At 31.6% G+C, this 22,201-nt stretch overlaps 1 protein-coding gene across 1 annotated transcript in view; it reads right to left on the bottom strand.

Annotated features, from left to right (window-relative positions):
* Positions 1-871: 871 nt before the first annotated feature.
* LOC129227669 (46 kDa FK506-binding nuclear protein-like) overlaps positions 872-22,201 on the bottom strand; it is a 49,470-nt gene continuing 28,140 nt past the window's right edge. Inside the window, exons 8-15 of the mRNA XM_054862260.1 lie at positions 21,774-21,905; positions 16,679-16,882; positions 6,574-6,765; positions 5,650-5,732; positions 5,432-5,551; positions 3,529-3,655; positions 1,544-1,592; positions 872-1,056 (exon numbers count right to left, since the gene is read on the bottom strand). Of these exons, the coding sequence (XP_054718235.1) occupies positions 978-1,056; positions 1,544-1,592; positions 3,529-3,655; positions 5,432-5,551; positions 5,650-5,732; positions 6,574-6,765; positions 16,679-16,882; positions 21,774-21,905 (986 nt within the window). The 3' untranslated portion in view covers positions 872-977. The remainder of the gene's footprint in view (positions 1,057-1,543; positions 1,593-3,528; positions 3,656-5,431; positions 5,552-5,649; positions 5,733-6,573; positions 6,766-16,678; positions 16,883-21,773; positions 21,906-22,201) is intronic.

The raw sequence follows: 22,201 nt of genomic DNA, 5'->3' as shown, positions 1-22,201 counted from the left end.
CGAGGATTGTAATTAATATTTAAAACTTTCTAGTTTTTTAAGTTTTAGTTAAAAATGACGATTTACAAAAAAGCATTCTAAAAATGTGGGTTAGTTCTATAAAGTTGACATGAAAAGAGTAAGGGCGATAATCTTTTTAATTTTAATTCCGACTTTTGATACTCCATTGAGAAGTAGAGGGTTTTAACCTACCAAAACAAAATTAACAGGCTGGTCTTAAATAACGCAAATATTTCTAAACACAGGGTTTGCTGTTAATGTAACTGTTGGAGAAGTGAGAAAATGTTAGTCAATAAATAATGGGATTAAAAAAACAAAAATATTAATTGGGGTGATAGTAGACTCAAGTAAAGTATTTCTGAAAACTGAAAATTTCGGAATCTATGAAGAAGTTTGACCTCCCCTCCCCCGTAAAACTCTTCAAATATGTATACAAAAATCATTGAAAAACAAAACATTTTAAAAAGTTTTTTTTGAACAATTTTTAGGTTTTAGAATGTGTTGTCAGCCCAAAATTTTTGGATCACAAACATGCCAGTATCAAAATTTAGGAGCCTTTCAAACGAATGGGTTGAGCTAGCAGAGGCGAAAGTAATTTAATGGATAAAAGTCAGAGAGTTTAGAATATTATTTCGGAAACATATTTCCTCTTTCTATTCCTTGTAACAAGAGTTTACTTAATTAATACTGTCAATATAAACATCGAAAAATTTTAGTAAGGAATATCCTCCGCTCCCCCTCCCCTCCGAGGTGGAAAGATAAAAGCATGACAGACAATATACTGTCACGCCTGTAATTATTAAGTATTACTTCCTTACGAGTAAATATTACCATTTTACGATATCATTCAAACAAGACTCCTAAAAAAATGTTTATTCACCTTTTTAATGATTGCATATTTGGAAATAAGAGCAATAGACAATGTTTATTTACAAGATTCTTATTGGTATGATTGAAATTAAACTCATGACTTTGTTTTATGAAATGGATTTGAGTTCCACAAAAAATAGAAGAGTTGAATTTGCTGGAATGTCCTCCATTTCTTTATTCCCATATCTGGAAAGGGAAAAAAATACAGTAAACTTAAAGATTTATTTTATAAAATGAAAATTATCAAGTTCAAAGCAATACACAAGAAGAGGAGAATGAAATGAATGTTGATTAATTCCTGAAGCAGCAGTGTTTATTTTATTTTGTTTACTATTATTCTTATTTCGATATTTCTATCGCTGAAAAATCTCATTTAGGGAATTTCGCTGTTTTGATGAAAATTTTTATCCCCAAACGAATCTGGGGTTGGGGGGCAGCTACTTGATTGGTAACACATGTTTCTTTCGACAAAAGGAATATTTTTTGTTTTGAAAAAGCAAGATTCATTTTTTGAAAAAGTTTTGATGATGCATAAATGCTTAAGATTTGAATACTATTTACTTATTCCTGTTTGAGTCTAATACAATTTCAGCATAAATAAAATGGCACATAAGAGAGGTCACTGGGTATGTCTTATACAAAAAGAAACATTCTTAAAAAGATCTTCACTTACCCCAAATGTGGTGGAATCCTTATTTTGCGCTTGCCACCAACTTTCATACCTGTAATGAAATAGAATAAGATCTCAAAAGATGTGTATAACAGAATAAATAGTAATGAAGCAAATAATTTTGCATAACACAAATTGTTTAATATTTTAGCTTAAATTAGAATAAAAGTTTTTCAATAATATTAAAATTGAAGAGCTGATGAAGTTTTATTGAGAACAAGTATTATAGATGAGCATTAATGATGCAAGAAAATATCCTTTTTTGAAAATGATATTGAACAGTCTTAAAATTTTTTTTGTGTACAGAATGTGCTACGCAAAGTAATTTAATTGCTTAAGATAAAAATATTCACTACATATTTATTGTATACTAGTGGCACCCGCACAGCTTTGCCCGTAGTAAAAAATTAAAAGGTCTTTTGTTTCACCTGTATATTTACAAATAATGTATGATGAATTTCTCGCAAAATGGCTTGCCCATGTTACGGTTCCATGTTATGATAACTTGATAATTTACTCGTCCATCTTATGATAATTTGGCTCGGGAAAATGTTCTTAAAATAGGAATAGAAAAAGAACAAAATTGAATTTTGAAAAATTGCTTCGAGGTGCACACCCCCATGCTACAAACAAATTCTGTGCCAAATTTCATGAAAATCGGCTAAACGGTCTAGGCGATATGCATGCCACAGAGATCTTGACAGAGAGATTTTCAGCTTTATTATTAGTTAAAGGTATGCTAACTTGGGAAAATCTCAATTTGTAAAAAGTTATGCTGTTTGATGGTAAAATTTAAATCAGTCTCATAAATTGTCTCACTGCATACGGTATACATAAATGCTCAATTAAAAAAAAAAAAATATTTTTTAAAGTTTTACTGCACCATTAAAAATTTTATGAGAATAATTTTACAGTCATCAAAAAAAAAAAGTGAAAAAAAAAAACAATAGCCACTATATCTCTTAATATTCTGCTTGTGTAGCCCTTTCACTAAAAAAGTTAAAAAAAAGTTTTTCAGTGCAAAGTTGTCTTGATGTAGACTGTTTACCTCTTCCTTGAAAATTGAAAGAAAAAAAAAATGCAGTTCTAACAAGATATGTTCCAGTGATAAAACAAAGCCAATCATTTAATAAATACACTATATTAAAAATGCAGACTCTTTACACTATGACAAATTTAGTAAAATGTTTAAAAACAATGCTTTGATTAATTATAATTAATACAATCTTTTTCTTGCTTACATCAAACAAGTACTTCTGATAAATATTGAAACAAATCTTCCAAAAATAAGAACACTAACAATTTCTTGAATTATTTCTGCAATGAAAGAATTTTAGCTGATTTTTGTTTGGAGACTGGATGGGAGATATTTCGCAAGGACATAGCTAAGTAGGCGCTAACATTCACAACATGGGCATTGTTTGCAAATCTGGCATTTTTGCTTTTTGATATCAAACCAGTTTATGATTCATTTCCTGTGGAAACTAGCAAAAATTTCATAAAAACTGGTGAAATATTTCTTTTTGCTAAATTTTAAAATGGTTTCAAAGTCTGTACAAAACGATTTTCTTCAAAATTCAATAGAAGAAACCAACACAATGGCAGCTCTGATAATGCATTCACACACATGCATGCGATTATACATATAACTATCTTTAAAATTTTGAATTTATTAATTATTTTTTCATGAAATTCAATTATTGCTACATGCAACAAAATGCAATTTTTTCACTTTTTGCAATTTACAATTGAAATACATTACATGAGTAGCAGGGGAAAAAATTCTTGCATAAATTAAAAACTATATGACTATCATTATTAGGATTTACTTTCAAATAAATTGAGGATTTCTTTTTTTCTTGTGCTGAAGGTTAAATTTCTTGAACATAAAATCTTGTACAAGGAGAAATAATTTCGGAAAAACAAGTCAGTTCAAGTGAAAATTCAGTTAAAGCCATTGAAAGGGGGACTACTGTTTATCAACATACCTTCAATTCCCATGTCCCATCCTTTAATTACTTGGCCAGCACCTAGTTTAAAACTGAATGGCTTTCCAGCTTCTGTCTGATCAAAAATTCTACCATCCAGGAATTTGCCAGTATAGAAGACTTGTACCTAAAATTAGAAGAAAATATTCTTAGTAGTTTGGAAATCACATGGTATGGAGTTGGAATCTCAGACTACAGGTCTGTTACTCAGTTTACCATGGATATGGGAGACACTCCCTTGCCTTTGACCTCTTACCAAAACTGTGGCAGTGGAGATTCCAGATGACATTATCTTTTAATGATTAAGCCAGTAATAGTAGGTCTGAGAAACAGACAAGGATGCCTTACCCACTGGGTGTTTTGTTACAAGTGATGTATTGATTGGTATTGAAATGGCAATGTGTGCATAAAAGACATTTATAAGCCCTCACCCACAAAATGTTAGTCCGCATTTTGCACCAAGGACAACTAGCAGAGTACCAGAGAAGACACCAATTTCAGATCAATAGTGAAAAAAGTTTGGGTCTATGAGAGCTTAATGGGGGAACCAGTTTAGGAGGCACGTGTTTTTTGTGAAATTTTAAACAAGGAAGGAATAATCAGAATTTGTTCAAATTTTCAGGATTCTTACTTATGTTTTGAATTAAACTTCGTAATTTTTTCAAGTCATTTCTGCCAGAAACAGTGAAGTTAGAAACTGCCTACCATAGACGATAGCCACCAGAGCTTGTTGCTGGTGGGCATTACCAATGTCAATTTTTATCTGTAATTATAATCTTTTTTTGTTAACAACCTATTTCCTAATAATATAAAAACAGTTAGGATCAAAACAATTTTAAATTGCATGTTTTTGAAAAATTTGATCACAATGTCATGGTTTTCTCCCATTTTTTTTCCTACTCTTTTTGCATTAAAATTTTTTTTAAAGAGCAATATCCCAGAGCTAGGTTTATATAAATTATAACTGAGTAAAGAATATTCACACAAATTTTCAGAAGGATTGGTCAATAACTTTTTTTTAAGCTAAAATGTCCACCAGTTGAAAAAAAGTTTCAAAAAGTAGCGAAAACAAGCGTTGGAACTAATTGGAATTTAACAACATATTCTTGAATAGTTCTACCCATAATTTATGACGTAAAAAAAAGTGAATGTTTTGACCTGTCTAAATTGGTTTCTCCTCTTAAATGAATCCTTACATGGTAAACAAGAAAATTTGATAAGGATAAGGCCATTAATCTGAATTCCAATTTGCCTTTAAATAGAGTTTGGATCAGGGTTACAGGAATGCCAGTTGAGTAATTAAGGCCATGCCATCGATTGATCAGCAGAAGTTCTAATCAGTTTCTATTTTAGACAAAGAAAAATACTAGATATCTATGCTTTTTGAGGAACTGTAAAAAGCTATTTCAAAAAGTAGAAAATTTACAAAAAAAAAAAAAAAAACCCACAAGGTTAAACTTGAGTGAGAAAGAAAGACAGCATAAAAATTATTAGGAAAATAGAAACAAAGGTCGTCAAAAAAAAAAAAAAAAAAAAAAAAAAGAACACTACAAATCCTGATAATCACACAAGAATAAACACAAACCAGGGGTCAATAAAGGTCTTTATTTTTAGGTTCACATTTTGTGAAGGAGAAAAAAACAATTTTTTTAAAGGCATTTTGCTTTTATAAATTTTTTATGAAAAAAAATCACAACTCCTTTCTGAAATCTGTTTCGCCTAAAGAGATTGACATAAAAGCTGGAGATGTTTTTTTCGATATTTTGATTTCAGTCAAATTGATTAAGCTTAAAAGTGATGAAAAAGCTATTTTTACAAGTGAAATTTAATGAAATGTATAACTCAAAAGCAGACCCAATTCGCATCTGAATCGCCCCCTGTAAAGAAAACTTGTTACACATACCATTTTTCCTGCTTTAGCAGGAGGTCCATAACCAACACGAAGGTCTTGAACCTGAAATGAATCATCAGCTTTTCCTGAATTAGGTTTTGAATTTAAGTCCATCTGACGAACACTATCATTCTAAAAAGAGAAAAGAAAAAATATAAACATGATTAAATGAAACCGAGAATTGAAAATTACAAATAGTTAATGAATAAACAACTTTAACAGACACTTACAGATTTCTTCTTTTTATTCAATGTTTGTGCATTTTTTATTAATGGCGACTTCTTAAAGGAAGAACTTGCATTTTCATTAGAATCTAAATATTATAATTGATTCTCTAATTAAGTTATAAATACAATTTAAACATTGAAAAACATAACAAATTCATAACATACAAAGAAAGTCAAGAGAAGAGATAAGAATGAAAATACGGGTATTTAAATTGCCAAAACTGGAATTTTTTTTTGGATCAAAATACCAAGTATACAACCAACACAGCAATAAATCAACAAAAAGTAAATTAAGATGATCACCCCCCCCCCAAAAAAAAAACAGTGAACTGAAACAATCTATACTTTATCAGGGGGCTATAGAAAATCAGAAAATAAGAATCCAAAATACAACAATACCCATGGAACATTTGAAATAAATATTGTTATTTCTTTCTATACTTCTTTGGCAAATGCTGCTTAGTGTTGGAATTTCAAATTTTTTTTCTGCATTCGAAAACTTAAAACCTTTAATAACCATAAAGCAAATATCTGTAAAATTTTGAAAATAACATTGATTGTATCATTTATTAAAGGTGAGATTTTATTTGTATGAACATATGCAGAATATGCTTAGAGCTTGTAACTAAACCATATTCAAAAGCACATCTATGAAACAAAAATGTTTTTTTTTCTTTTTTTTTTTAAAGAGGATCAATTTTTAAATTTTGCATTAGATATTTACTTTATTAAGGGAGGGGTGGGGGGGGGGGACAGGTTTAAATGATTGGTAAAAGAATGCACACTGATTAAGATAAATATACACAACTATACTGAAGACATCTGCAATAAATTATAAATACAGATGCATGATAAAATATTAATATTTATCTTGAGCTCATTAGAATTCAAAATCTTAAATTTTAGGCAATAATTTGACTAATTTACCATCAGATTCTTCTTCAGAAGAAGAATCATCATCCTCCTCTTCCTCCTTCTCATCATCCTCAACTTCAAAAATTTCAACGGGCATTTGAGAAGCTTCAGATGTTGAGGCTTCAGATATGGAATTATTTTTCTTCATACGTTTTCTGCTATCCAAAGCTTCAGATTCTCGCTTTCGCTTCTGAGCTTCTAAAGCTGAAAAAAGAAATTGTTCAACGTAAAATGAAAGATACTAAAGCAAAGAATGAGTTTACAACAAGTAATGTATACATGGTGGCCACTCTCCAAACAAACTCAAATTCCTCGAGACTTCCAGATTTTCCAGAGTAAAATTTCTGAAACTCTAGACATCCCACAACGTATTTATTTCCTGATATTTTAATTTAATTGGTTTTAAAACATAATTAAACCACCTCTGAACATATGTGCCTATAAGTAGATGTATGATACATAATATATCTACTTATACACACATAGACACATATATAGAGAAATAAGTTTAATGCTGCACAAGCATGCTTCAACAGCACATCATAAAAATAGTTCATTAGTTCTAAAATTTTTCATTGCTAAGTATTTTATTTAATTATTGTTTATACTTTTCAAAGAAAGAGTACAATGTGTGACTTTACTCTTCAGTTTTTCCTCTTCTCCGTAACAATTTTTTTCAAACTTATTTTTCAGTACAGTTAAATCTCTAACCAATTTATTTGTGACTGCATCAGAATTTTCTTATGACTTGGTCTATTATCACCAAAATCACTTCAGTTGAAAATCTAGCTTGCTGACAATTTAACCAGAAGACGTTTCTCTCAGTTGGCACTGTAAATAACAAGGTATTCCATCGCTGTTTTGTGCTTGAAAAGAACGCAAAATCGTGCTCGATTAACACTCTTGCTAGTTTTCCGTGCTCGTATTGCTCACAACTTTCAATAGGTTATTCGAGGTTCATATAAAAATATTTTCCACATCAATCACACACACTGACCAACTAACAAAATAAGCGAGAGTGACATTTTTACACCAAAATTAATGCAATTCGTTAACTAATAACATTTCTCTTCCTTAAACCGAAAGGCTGTATATTAGAAACAGGAAGTGAATAAAATTTCCTGAAAAACAAGATGGGCGCACCCACTCGGTGGCCAAACTGTCTATGGGCCAAAAAATCCATCCCTCAAAAAATTGGCCGTTAAGAAAGTTGGCTACTCGAAGAGGTTTCACTGTAGTAAGATATCCTACAGCTGCTCTGATGCGATGACATAAGCAGTAAGCTAGGAGGGGAACTCGCTCCTTGCTTTTTTTTCATTTATAACATTCACATAGCAGCCGTCAACCAGTGATTGTGTTATCAGGCATCGACTGTACCTTTGCCAATAGGTTGATGGCAGATGTGTCTAGGCCTGTACTAAAACAGATGTATAAACCTAGTTTTGCTGTTTTAAAAAAAATTTAACTTAGCTTTTACTTTTATATTATTTACAGTTTACAGCCTGAGTAAAAGTTGTTTGTTATTAAAATATGTTTGATGAGGAGACTTAACAAATATCAACAACTCATTCCAATATTGATACTGCAGAGTGTATGTTTGAATAAGACTGGATCCTATATTAACAATAACAATATTTATTGAATAACATTTAAATAAGGAAAATACTCTGTAAATAATAAAACTAATTAAAATATGAAGTAATTCATTCTCTATCTCATTGGCCATTAATACCACATCACATGAAGTGCCAACTACTACAATCAGGGCTCCCAACACATTTTAGCTCCAGAAAAGGGTAAAAGAGGACCATTTTCAATCAAAAAGGGGACTAAAGAGGACCAGTTAGAATAAAAAAGAGGACCTTGGGAAGACCACTCATAGTTAAACAAAGCAGGGGTCTGTCCAGGATTTTCCACAAGGTCCGTTTTTTGTGAAAAATCAAATAATTTTGTGAAAAATGAATTAATTTTGTGAAAAGTCAAATAATTTCGCAAAAAAAAAAATGGTAAAATGAAATTTTAGAATTTAGAGATGGCACAAACTGCATCATTCAAACTTAAAAGTTGCGTGTTTTCCTTTTCTGTGTTAAAAATATCTTTCTGGGGTGTTTTTCTAGTATTTGGTGTGTGTGTGTGGGGGGGGGGGGGCATCGCTCTCTCTCAAGTATCAATATTTATCTACCATTCCACATTATGTTAAGTTTTTCTGGAAATATTTCTGTACAGTATTTAAAATAACTAAAAAAAAAAAATGATTAAAAAAAAAAAAAATTCAGACAAGGGTTCATCATTTAACTTTTTGACCCAAGACACTTATAAAAAGCACAGAATTTCTTTTAAAACTTATAAATTCCAAGATTTTTACAAAAATAAAAAGAGATTTTATTTGTTTACCATCCTAGCATCCAAAAATCAAATCTATATAATTTTCTCCCAAAATAACAGTTAAACATTGCACCGCACCCCTAAAAACGCAAATATTGACAAGCTGGTAAAATGATGAGAATATTTTCTAATCAAGTTCATTATAAAGGTTTAACGCCAGACGCTAAGTGGCGATAATCATAAAGTTGGTAACACTATCTGAAGCGATCACATTTTTCCCCCACCCTTACTATCCCTTTGCAGTTCTAAGTTCATTTCGCTGATACATATTATTATTATTGTTGTTTATTAAATCATGAGAGGGAGAAAAGTGCTTAGCAACACCTTTTCAGAAAAGTTGACAACAACACCGCTGCTAATTAGCTGTAATAAAACAAACTAACAAAATTATTTAAAACCAAACTAATTTTCAGCTGTTAATTTCTTTCCAAGAAACAAACAACAAGCATTATATTTATTTGGCAGTAGCAATTACTTATCGCTTGCAGGAGCACCACAAGAGTGCCAATTTTTTTTTCTTTGCAAAATTTGCAGATTTTGTATAAGCTGATCCTTCTGATTTGACTATAAAAAAAAGTTTCAAAAATTATTGGTTTTATACACCGAAACATGCGTTATTTTGCTTTCAGATTTGCTCTTTCAATAAACAATTTGTGAAAGATCCATTCTTGTTTATCATAATTTTGTGAAGGGTCCGTTTTAGTTGATCGGGATTTTGTGAAAGGTCCGTTTTGGTTGATCTGATTTTTGTGAAGGGTCCGTTAAGGGATCCAAATATCCTCTGGCCAGACCCCTGCAAAGGGAAGCACCAAAAGGCAAATTAGTTGCCAGCTGCTAAATTCGTGAAGATAATTCGTTAATTAACTATAATAATGAGAGATACAATTCTTTTATCACCTGTGAAACTGATCTTTTTATCCATAGAATAATATTATTTACACAAATATTTGGATGAGGGGGGGGGGGGCACTTAGTTCAGCACTTAAGGCAGCCTCTTTAGAACTAAATAGGCATAATGATACATTTTGACTTGAACCAGGGATGCTGGTAGTCTCACTAAAGGATAGATGAAGCTATGCTTCATCTTTATTTAGTTTAAAATTATTTTTATGTTTTTCTGTCTTGTAATGCTTCTTAATAGCGTTATCATACACCAAAGAAAAAAACGTTATTCTCTTGTTATTTTCCCCAGTCTCTAATTTTGTTCCCATCTAACTATTTGTTGAGAAATTTGCACTTCCTCATGACTTACACTGAAACCTAAAAAATATTGTTTTGATTTTAAACAAAGCTACAACTGAGTTTATAATAAAATTATTTTATATTTGAATTTTAAATTTAATCTCTTATCACAGGGTTCATACCATTTAGGAAGAAAAAAATTTAAGCACTTTTCAAGAGTAAAAAAAAATATTTTTCAAGGTACAACCCTAAATTCATACTATAAATATTACATGCAGATTTCATTTAATGCTAACATATAAATAACAGAAAGTAATATAAAAGTATAGGAAAACAAACTGCTTTTTCTACAAGAGACACTTTGATAAAAGATTTGCTGTATTGAACGTTTTCCTAAAAATGTCTGAAATGCTTAATCACAAAGAGAAACAGATCACATGAGGCTTAGTTTTGCAATTTTCATATTCAAAGTATATTTTCAAGAATCATAAAACTTTGATTAAAAAAAAAAAACTCCATGATTGCAAGGCCATGAGTGCTTTGAACTTTTATGGGGGGGGGGGGGGACTAGTTTCCCTCTTTAGCAGGCATCATGACAATGAAATGATGTACATAAATTCAACTTTATAAAATTTTATAATTCAACTTTGTTTTAAATACAAACACTAAGTTAAAATGCTGTGCACTCAATTGTTTACATTTATCCCCCTTTGAAATTGTTACCCCCTTTTTAAATTGTTACATTTTATTGTTATCCCCCCCCCCCCCCCGTAAAAACAGCAATAACCGAGAATAAGCTAATAATAATTAATATTGAGTTTGCAAAACTAGAAATTTGAATTTAAGAAAATATATTAATTTTTTAGTTATTTAAATAAAAAATTAAAACGAGTTAATCTAATGTAACATGTCAAAGCAACTTCAAATTGCCAAAAATATAAAAATATTTATTAGATGCAAAACGGTTGAAAGCTCAAATAAGCAAATTTTCACAAACCAAGTTCAATTTTGGCATTTTCCCCATAAAATAAATATATTTATTTTCTACTTAATTAAACATAAAACATGCTAATCTAAGGTAGCATTTTTGGAAAATAACATTCGATTGGGCAAAATATTTGAATATTTTCATGATGCAGAAAGATTGAAATTTCAAACACTAAAACTCATTTTCTGTGAAGTCCGAGTAAGTTCAATGTTGCCATGGTTTCTAAAATAATTACTTCGTTAATTATTGAAATTAAATGAAAAATAAGCTAATCTAAAGTAGTGTATGTCGAAATAGCTTCCTATTGTCATAAACATCAAAATATTTACAAGATGCAAAAGGATTGAAATTTCAAACGCGAGAAGCTGTTTTCCGCGAAGTCCGAGTAAGTTCAATAATGTCATGGTTCCCAAACTAATTCCTTCGTTAATTATTGAAATTAAACGAAAAATAGGCTAATCTAAGGTAGCACATGTCAAAATAACTTCCGATTGTAAAAAACATCAAAATATTTACAAGATGCAAAAGGATTGAAACCTCAAACACGAAAGCAATTTTTCGCGATACTGTATATCACACCTATGTTCAAAAAATTTCACTCATGAAATATTTTTAAAAGAATTAAAAGCAATCAAAAGTATGCTTCAGATTGCTTGTAATGATTTTTGAAAGAATTCAAGCAATAAACTTTTCGTACTTTTTCAAGGCTTTCAAGCATTTGGAAAAAAAACCTTTTTTTTCAGAAACTTTTCAAGGTTTTTAAAGGGCGTAAAATTTACGAACATATGCGCCAGTAAAAAAAATGGCGTACGCGCCACGAAATTACTTCCGAATTCATTTGCAAAAGGGGTGGTTCATAGCAGCGTTATACAGTCAACGTGCAACAACTCTAAGTCCCAAGAGACCGGCTAAAACGTTCCGAGTTATGGGAAGTTTCCACAACAGTCTCAAGAGCTTGGGATCCAATGAAAACTTTGAGATAAAGGAATATTCGAGTTATCGAGATCCGAGATCGGAAAGTTCATTCGTTATTGGAAAGGCGAGGCTGAAATTCCGAGAAATATTGGTAGCACACAGAGCTCCGTGATTCGACGTCATAACTCGTCCCGCAAACCTCTTTTTTATGGATTTCCATGCTGCAGCGGCTGAAGGAAGAGTAATGACGTCAATCTAAAGCGAAATAATACGGGAAAGTTAGGTTAACGCGCCACGGCTGTGTGTTTGGGTGTACGGTTAACGTAATGGAAAATTTTAAAAATCTGATTTTGAAGTAAAGACTATATAAAAGCGGACTAATCGGACCAAAATGTTAAAAAGCGGTCTAAAGCGGACTTAACCCTAAAAAACGGACTTTGGCGGGAAAAGCGGACCATTTGGGAGCCCTGTACAACGCACAATAGGGAATCTTAATTCTCAAAAAACATAACTGCATAACGGTCTTAACTCCCAGCAAGCGGACTGCAGCCTCATAACATGGCGAAGCAGCAAGCAAGCACTAACACACCAGCTAGAGAGCTGACAGAGATAAGAGAGTAAACACAAACCACAAACAGTTTAAGTACAATAGGGCATTGTTATATCCAAGTTGCCCGAACAAATGCAAGTCATGACCTACCACTGAGTACATATGCTCTCAGACTGCTCCAAAAGTTTCTATGTGACGTAATCTACTACCGAGTTCTGCCGTGAGACAAATGAAGGCAGGAGAAAAACATTCAGTTTATCTGACTAATGTGAATGAATGTTGTTATGCATTTTCCCTTCAGCCATGCAGAAACTTAAGAGAACACATAGTGAGTAAGAAAACAATATTCATTCTTTACAATTGTTGTGAGTTGATGAGATAGACTTAACTGTTGTGACTAAGAGACATTTATGCCTATTAGCCCTACTGACACAACTTTTCACAAACAAACATTAATAGCACAATTTTTTAAAACTTTGTATTACACAAAACAGGGTTTGGGGTCAAAATGTCGCAGCCAAAATGTCGCTTGTCCAAAATGTCGGCGGGCCGAAATGTCGCCGGTCCAAAATGTCACCTGTTCAAAATGTCGTAGACCAAAATTCGCTCATTCAGTTGATAAGAAAAATGCAAATGTACAAAAATGCTGTTTAACACCAAATTTGCAGAATAAATGATTACTGCCTTTAATGAATGTCTCCGTTAAAAATGGGACTGGACTAACTGAGTTTCTTGATAAATTCAAAAAAGATTATTCCGTTTTGATTCGCAACTCTCGGCTGTTTTTCAGCAAACAAATAGAATACAAGCGTTACGTTATCTTATTTCTTGTGACTCGCTATCTACCAACTGTAAAACGTTCTGACGGCGTTCAGTTCTGACGTTCGATAAATTATTTTAAACTTTTCTTCAAGAATAGTGTGCGTTTGTATGTGACCGCTTTTTTGGGGCCATTCTACGTCAAAACCTGTAGTAAGAATTCGAACGATACCCGCAAGTACCCATATATGATTTAGGGCTGCGTGGTTTTTTTGCGTCAATTCGTTCAAGATAGTGGAGTAACTGAACGTTTTCATCGATATGCGTGACTGTCATTGCTCAAAAAATGATGAACAGAATCAAATAAAATGTTAGATTTTGGGGTCAATAACACCAGAGGGTGGAGCAATCGAATGTTTTTTTTCCTTTCTTTTTTATTATCTGTGACTGATATATCTCAAAAAGTAATACAGTAGACCCTCGTTTTCAGCAGGATTATTTTACGCGGTTTCGATTATACGCGGTTGAAGATTTGACACCTTTATTTTATTTACGCAGATGAGTTTTGGTTTTACGCTGATGCGGCAATGCAAACAGGTAACATTTTCTTCTCTTTCAAAACCCAAGCTCCTATAGATTGTGAGATTACTCGTAACTAACTGCATTTTGGCGTGCTAATAATCGAACTTGGGTCCTTGGAGACATTTTATGCGATTGGTTCCAGAGCTTTTTCCATCAGAAGTAAAGTGATTAAACTCACATAGTTCAGAACTCACTGGAAGAAGAGCTTTTAGGAGTGACAAAGGAGGTCAAAAACCAACGAGGATACCGACTCCGATGACACACAACCAAAAACGCTCACATTGAAAATTTTGAACCATTCGTAGACAATAGAAATAATCATTTTTTCTGATTTGTTAGTAAAGGAAGATTTTATCAAAGAAATGACACAAGTGGTCATGGATGCGTTAATGCTCAGCAAAGAATTAGAGGAAAAATTCTTAATGACTACCAAAAGACTATCATAGCCAGCTCTTCTTCAAAAACAGAACACGAAATTAGTTTGTTTTCTTTATGCATATTATGCATAAAAATCGATATAAGTACGCATTAAACTTTTTATGCAATTAGTCATCACTAGAATGAAGTATTTTTTTATCTACGGAACCTAATCCCTATTTTGACACTAATATTAGGTCTCAATTTACGCGGTTTCGATTTACCCTGAATTTCCGTGGAACATAACCCCCGCGTAAAACGAGGGTCTACTGTACAAGGGTTAAGACAAAATTTGGTCTACAGGTATATCTTAAAGCGCGAGTTGCTCATTTATTTTTGGCTTCAGTCATCCCAAAAGGATGGATCACAGAATAATTTTTATCGTTTTATGTGACTGCTATATCTCAAGAAGTAATGCGAAGATTCATACAAAAATGTAGTATACAAGTGAAATTAAACAAAAACAAGCCTTATTTTCGTTCTAAGTTGAGTTTCGTAATCGTTTACGTGAGTCAGTGTAATTAAATAAACAATGAAAAATATACTGAATTTAAATATGAGATGTTGAGCAAGATATCAATAAAATCTAAATTAGCCGTGTATTCCTCTCATTTTTGTAGCACTTTAACTAGCGTGGGTGTTGCATTCTTATACAATTCAAAAACTGAGTTTGCATTCTTATACAATTTGCGTAGTAAAAATTCAATAATTAAAACAGCAATTTTTTCTGAGAGGGAAAAACTTATTTGTTTATTATTATCAGTATTCTCTTCTTTCTGAATTACCAAGCTATATTGAGCTGGAACTATTACTTTTTGAAACTCATTTTAAAAATAAGTCTAGGTCATAATTGATCTGAATAATCTCATTGATATCAGTTATTTCACCCTACATTATGAAATTTTTTCTTTTCTATTTAAAATTGGAAAATGTGATTCAGCTGACAAGCGCTACTTCGCAAGCATGAAAGTATCCTCTTGAAAACCTCTAATAAAATAGCTGTTCTGAAATTGTCCCCCTTGATGTTCTATCGAATATATAAATTTCATGAATGTTGAGAATTGAAAATATTTGTCATCGCGTAGAGTCGTTTTTCAAAAATCTGAGTGAAAGACACCTGTTTTAGCAGTTACGGGTTTCATTGATTTCAAAAGATTTGACGTAACCATTTCGACGTAATTTCAGAATTTTACTCATAAGACATGGGAGTTTCCACGGCAATAATCTGTCATCTCTGTTAAACATTTGTTTTACTGTCCCAAAATCCCGGTCGCAAAGGACATACAAATGTCCTCTCAGAGGAAGGTCTCGAGCAGTCAGTCTTGTTAAACTTCTTCAGTTTCATTTCCAGAAAAAGTCTCAGAACAGTTTTGATCTTACTTAAACCAATGTATATCTCACTGAAAACGTACAGGTTTTTTTTTACAGTTCTTAGGGTGATGTTAAAAAATCTATGAGAAAATTAAATTTCATTAAGACACCTTTCTACTTTATTTCCACCCTGGCCCGTGATTTCGAATTTTTCCAGTGAAAGGGGAGAGGGAGGATAACGGGCATATAACCAATGCAAATTTCATAGGATTGCTATAAAAACCACTTCCACTTGAATATATATATATATAAAAAAAAAAATTCAAAGTCGGGGGCCATTCCGCCTGATCCCCTAAATGACTGACTTGTCGCTAAGGTAATAATATGCTAGAGTGAAGGATTTATTTGTTTTTACTTCATTACGCCAAAAAATACAAACCGCTATTCTCTTGCCATATTCACATCGCGCCTCACTATTCTTTCATTCGCGTTTAGAACAGTTTAGTTTTACTTCCATACAAATTTTTTGTCTGAATCCTTGCGTTACATCTTGAGTATTATTATTAATCAGATTAAACGAGAAAGAGAAATCCGTTGCAGTAACCTTTCGCATGTTTACGTTTGTAATAGTATACAGAAAAACGTATGTTTTTCTGAAAACTATTAATTTTCTGGAATTAATCTGATGTTTACGAATTAAGACAGGAGAAAATGTTTGGAATTTTTGAAGGAACTTACTTTGAAAGGCAATTAATATTCCTTCGCAACTTTTATGCTGAAAAGCATCGACGTACACTTAAATTTTTCGTACCAATTGAACTAGCGAATTTTGGGCCGGCGATATTTTGGGCTGGCGACATTTTGGGTCGGTGACATTGTGGACTGGCGACATTTTGGGCGTATACCACAAAACAGAGTACACACTTTTTTTGTTTTTAGTGTACATTACGAGAAAAATCTTACACAATCTAAATTCATTGAAATCTATTTCAGATGGCAAATTTGCTAATTGAAAAATGTTAATTTACCTTTGTTGACCATGTCACCAGAGTCATCACTATCATCATCATCTTCTTCAACATCATCATCAGAGTCTTCATCATCTTCGTCACTTTCCTCTTCATCAAATACATTAAAATCTTTGTCTTCTTCTTCATCGTCTTCATCCTCATCATTACTTTGGGTTAATGTTTTTACCAGACTTTTAGAAAGCAGACTCATTACTGGAACAGCTGAAAAATTCAATTGTACAGTTAAATTTTCTGAAATAATGATCAAAAGAGTAATACTGCCATAATCAAGACTTTCCTCTGAATGCAATGTAAAACTCAGTAAATAGAAAAAACCTTATGCAACTTCACTTATTTCACATAAAAAGATTTAAAAAAAAATTACAACATACAATTAGCAGAACACTGTATAGAATAGTTATCAGTAGCAACTAGTGCTTACAACACCGGTATTAGCTAAAAATAATAAATAGTTTTTGATGAAAGAGTTTTCAATTTAGCTAATTCGCAACTCCAACTATAGGGGGCATTGCAGTCACTGTCTAATGGCCGACTTAAAAACTAAAACAAACGCACGTGGTAACGAAGAAAATGCTAAAAGTGTTATGATTTTTGTTTGTATGTATGATATTTTTCACTTTATTCTTTTTAAATTAATTTTCAAAGTCTTGTGGATATTCTGGCCCACGTAGAAAGAAATGAGAATTCAAGAAGCATTACTAAACGTCAAAGATTAATGCAAACTACGTAGTTCGTAGTTCTAAGCAGCTATTTCCACGATGTTGAATTCGATATTTATCAATTCTTGATAAAACTAAATAATAATTGTGGCCTGACAAGAACAACAATTAATGCTAGAAAATTCAATATGACATTACAAATTATTATCGAAAGAAGATGATACTTCTTTGCCTTGCTTGGGTAGCGCTTATTGTTTTGCATTTGTTGCTGAGTTATTTCTCTCGAATTCCCAAATCGGTTAATTTAAAATTTTTCTGTTTCGATTTTTCTAATTTCTGAGTTATGATTTAATTATGTCAAGTTATGCAAATCATCTACAGAATTCTTACGGATATATGGTGGTAGTTTTCTTTTCAGTTGATTGACCATTATTTCTTTTTACTTATCGAATTCTGTAATCTTACTACCATTTTATTCCACTCATGATAAAAATTAAAAATGGTTTATTTAAAAACGCGAAATCTCGCCAAGGCTACTTTGCTCGCACAATACTAAAACTATAACCCTAAACAAATTTGGCGAAACCTTTCAGCTGAGAATAAAAGGAATAAAGTAAATTCTTTCTCGGTGAAACATTTTTCATTTTGTTCTACGATAATATATTCAAGAAAATATTTTGCATACCGTCCATTCCAACTAAATGCTGCTGTAAAAGATGGTTAGTTAAATTAATTTAAGATTAAAAAAAACTCATATTCTTACAAATTCATACAAAACAATAAAAATTTTTACCTTGTATAACGTTATCCAAGTTTGTTAATCCAGTTTTCGCTTTCACCATTTTCAATCAACTCATATTTTAGAAGGAAATAAGGAAAACTAACATTATTTTGAAAAGCTCGAGAATACTACTTTTGGATGAATTAATTTCTGTAGCTAAAAGCAAACTAAGACTCATCGATTGCGTTAATATATACTCAGAACAAACTGCCTGTGTTTACGTCAACAGACACACGTGGAACGCAACGTGGCAATGTTTTAGTTTCATCGGCAGTTTTGTAAATCACCGCAAGGTAGCGTATTCGAGTGCTGGAGTTCCGAATTAGATATCTGTTATTTTAAATATAAATTTATTTTTCTGAGACAATCAATCTATTGAAGTAAAAATTTGGCTTCAAAAGTAAAAATTTTGTAGAATATCAAAATGAATATAAAAGTAACGGAAATATTACAAAATGACATTTTAATCATTAGTTGGTGTGATGACTCCTACTTTCTTTTGTGAAATTATGTGAACCATGTTTTCATTTTCTCTATTTTCTTGCCTGGCCCTCTTGTGAAAATTAATTTTAAGAGTAATTGCGAATGAGTTTGTGCAAGGAATAATTTATTCCAACCATCAAATGCAGCAATTCTTTAGGATATTTCATAAAAAATATTTGTCTTAACTGCTGTATTTTTTTTAAAAAAATTTCTTGTTGGTACAACGAAAAGTAATTTGTTGTCGCCGGTATTCGTGTGCTGTTCTGTCTTGCTTTATACCAAGCGAGATAGTATTTGTAATGTCTTAAACATTTGTAAAGAGGTAAGACATATGTTCAGGTATAGGAACATATGTTCAGGTATTTACATAATTGTACAGAAGTTCGAAAAGACTAAAAAAAGAAACTAACAAGATCAAATACTTTATAAATTTCAAATTAAAAATATCACTGGCCAACGTGAATTCAGAAAGAATATTTTTACTTGCAGGAATTTTTTCACTAAAATCAGTTCCAGGCTTAGAGGCAATTATGTTTCTTGCATCTTCTTTTTATATTTGTTTACAATTAGTAAATAATGCACTATTTGCACAAAATAATAAAATATGGCAATAAAACATTTTTTTTGCATGTTTTTGGGAAATTTTCGGGAATACCGGCATTCTTGAATCATGTTAAAAATACACCGAATATCGTATTGCATTTTTGATCCGGTATTGCAATCCCTATTAGCAACAGATAAATCAAAAAATCAATTAATTTACACACTGCACAGGATTCTCACAGAAACTTCAAAAGGAATTTTCCTTACTAATTATGATACAACTTCACTATTATAAACTTGAGTAATCATATTATAACAAATAACTAATAAATACCTTTGTGCCTGAAAATTAAATGAATCAATTATCCAATTTTTTGATGCACAAAAATTGCAAATTACCGCAGACACGTGTTTCGTTGTTACAAGGAACACTTTTTTCAATGCAAAGAAGTATGAGCTTTTGGATGAAAATTCATCCAAGGAAAAAGAAGCTTTCCTTGGATGACTTCCAAATACACAAGCCTAATATTATTCACTTTTTGAGACCAAAAATCTGTTTAATTGGACCAAGGAACATGAGAACAAATTGGAAAAAAATTAAAAATCGCTTGCTTGAAGCATGTTCTTTGTAACTTTCAATTAAACTGAGCAATATTTATAGGGAAAAAAGGTTAACGAAACTCGTATTGCATGGCAGCACTGCACCAACAGATAAAAATTTCAGTGAAACTCCAAATTTTTTCAGTTATTTAGCACGTTCAATAACCTAAAATTTTTCAAAAAAAAAGTCAAGATAAAAAATACAGTAGACCCCGGTTAATTGAATCAGTCACTTTAATGAATCAAATTGTCAAAAACAGAATAAAATCCAGCTTTACTGAATTAGTCGCTTAATTGAATCAAAACTGTTAAGAACAAATGTGATTCATATAAGTCGCCATTACTATAATCCATAATTTACATTTCATTGGAATTTTGAATGACCCATTATTTTTTCACCATTAGTTTTAGTTATCGAATTGAATCAAAACTGACTGGAATGAATAACTAAAACCATATTGGTCTGAACGAGCTGTTGATACAAGTGTAAAGAATATTTGCTTTATTTTAATTTATTTTTAATGGAAGAATTTCGTAAAAAGCAATTTTTCTTCTTTGTTAGCTCACTATACATATGGGGATTACAATAGTCATATGGACATTTAAATGTTTTGTGTATAGCATGTTTGGTCAAGCTACACAGGTCTTGTGCACTTAATTGGACCAGCAGGTTATTACGACCAAAATGGTCCCATTCCATTGTGATCCTATTAAACAGAATTGATTATATATATATATATATATATATATATATATATATATATACAGTTGAGTCCCGACTTACGCAAGGGATGCATTCCAGGAGTCCTCACGTAAGTCAAAATTTCGCGTTGTGGAAAAATGTATGCATAAACATTTTTTAGAAACATACATAATTTTTTAGACATTTGTAAGCACCCCTCAAACTGCTTTAAAGCATTCCTCAACTATACATTACAGTTTCTTACATAAATAACTCAACTTTTACTGTATATAAAAAATAAAAAACTGTTATTTAACATGAAATAACTTTAAGATGAATAGTTAAAATGCACAAAAAGAATGATTGATAAAATAAAACAACACGGTACGTACAGTACATAGTAATAATAAAATGCTGCACTGTAATAGTGCTGTAGAGTAGATACAGTAAAATTATTTATGAGTTTAAAAATGAAGATAATGAAGATTTATGCTGCATAATCAGATCGTTATTTTTTATTAAATACATTTTAAAATATGGTTGCTCCACCTTTTCGTTTATAACATTTCCATTTATGGCTACAAGCCCCTCTTCCCAATCTCTTTAATCCACAATGCAAGAGCAGCTTCCATTTTCATATACTTTACTCAGACTCTGCAAGCTTTAACATTATAACTGTTCGGAACTTATAGATATCTTTTTGTTTTGACTTTTAACTGTACGTATGGAAGATTCACTCATACTTATTGTGTTGCTGCCGTCAACGTCTGGTAGTTGTCCAAGCATATCGAGAATCTTAATCTTCTCTTTATTGTCAGAAACTTATTTTTTCCCCCTTCTTCATAAACTTTAGATGAAACAGCTCACTAAGGTGCCATTATATTTCATCAATTTTAATGTTTAGAATGTAAAAAAAAAGAAAGCTGCTGAGAGCGATTTTTTTATGCACTAACAACGTGATGCCTAGACTAGTTTGATGTGGGAACTTTCGATGGTCAGTGTAATGCTAATGGGATGTAATAACATTCACAAAATATATATTTAGTTGTCAATAACGAAGCCGCTACATCCTTCTAAAGAAATTCATGTTGTGGACGAGGAATTTGCTCGCGTCAGCTCTAAAATTCGTTACTCGTGGAAAATTCGTGTTATAGCCATTTCGCGTAAGTTGAATCGCACTGTAGTGGGAGTCGACTGTATATATATATATATACACTTTTAGGTGCATAACTGAGTTTTGCATTTTAAAAAAAGGAAATAAAAATCAAATAGTAATACAGAATATATTAACAAATTACTCAAAATGATATCAAATAGAAATTTAACACAAGAAACACAATATACCTTTTCCACTGGATCCTGAAGGTATGTTAGAAGGTAATTCTTCGATTTCAGATGAATCCTCATCATCATGAGTTACAGCATTGGATGTGCTAGGATTATTCCTATTATTTTTTGGAGAGCCAGAGCTTTTATCTGTTGTCAATGAATAAATCAGACTGTGAATACCAATGCCTTAATGTACCACAAGATATTACTTAGTCTTTGTAAATAAAATGCTATTTAAGTTTATCACTTATGCAACAAAAAATTATTAAAAATTAAGCCCTACTTACGCATCAGGGTTCGAAAATATCATGATATTTTTGAAAATATCCAATATTTTTATACATATCAGATATTTTGATATATATCCAATATTTTTAATCAGTACAAACTCAAGTATTCAAAATAGTAAATGCATCCTCAAATCACTCTTTACTTTCTCATAT

The sequence above is a fragment of the Uloborus diversus genome, chromosome 8 (assembly GCF_026930045.1).
Source record: "Uloborus diversus isolate 005 chromosome 8, Udiv.v.3.1, whole genome shotgun sequence".
NCBI classification, from domain to species: Eukaryota; Metazoa; Arthropoda; class Arachnida; order Araneae; family Uloboridae; genus Uloborus; species Uloborus diversus.
This window is presented reverse-complemented; position numbering and strand designations above follow the sequence as displayed.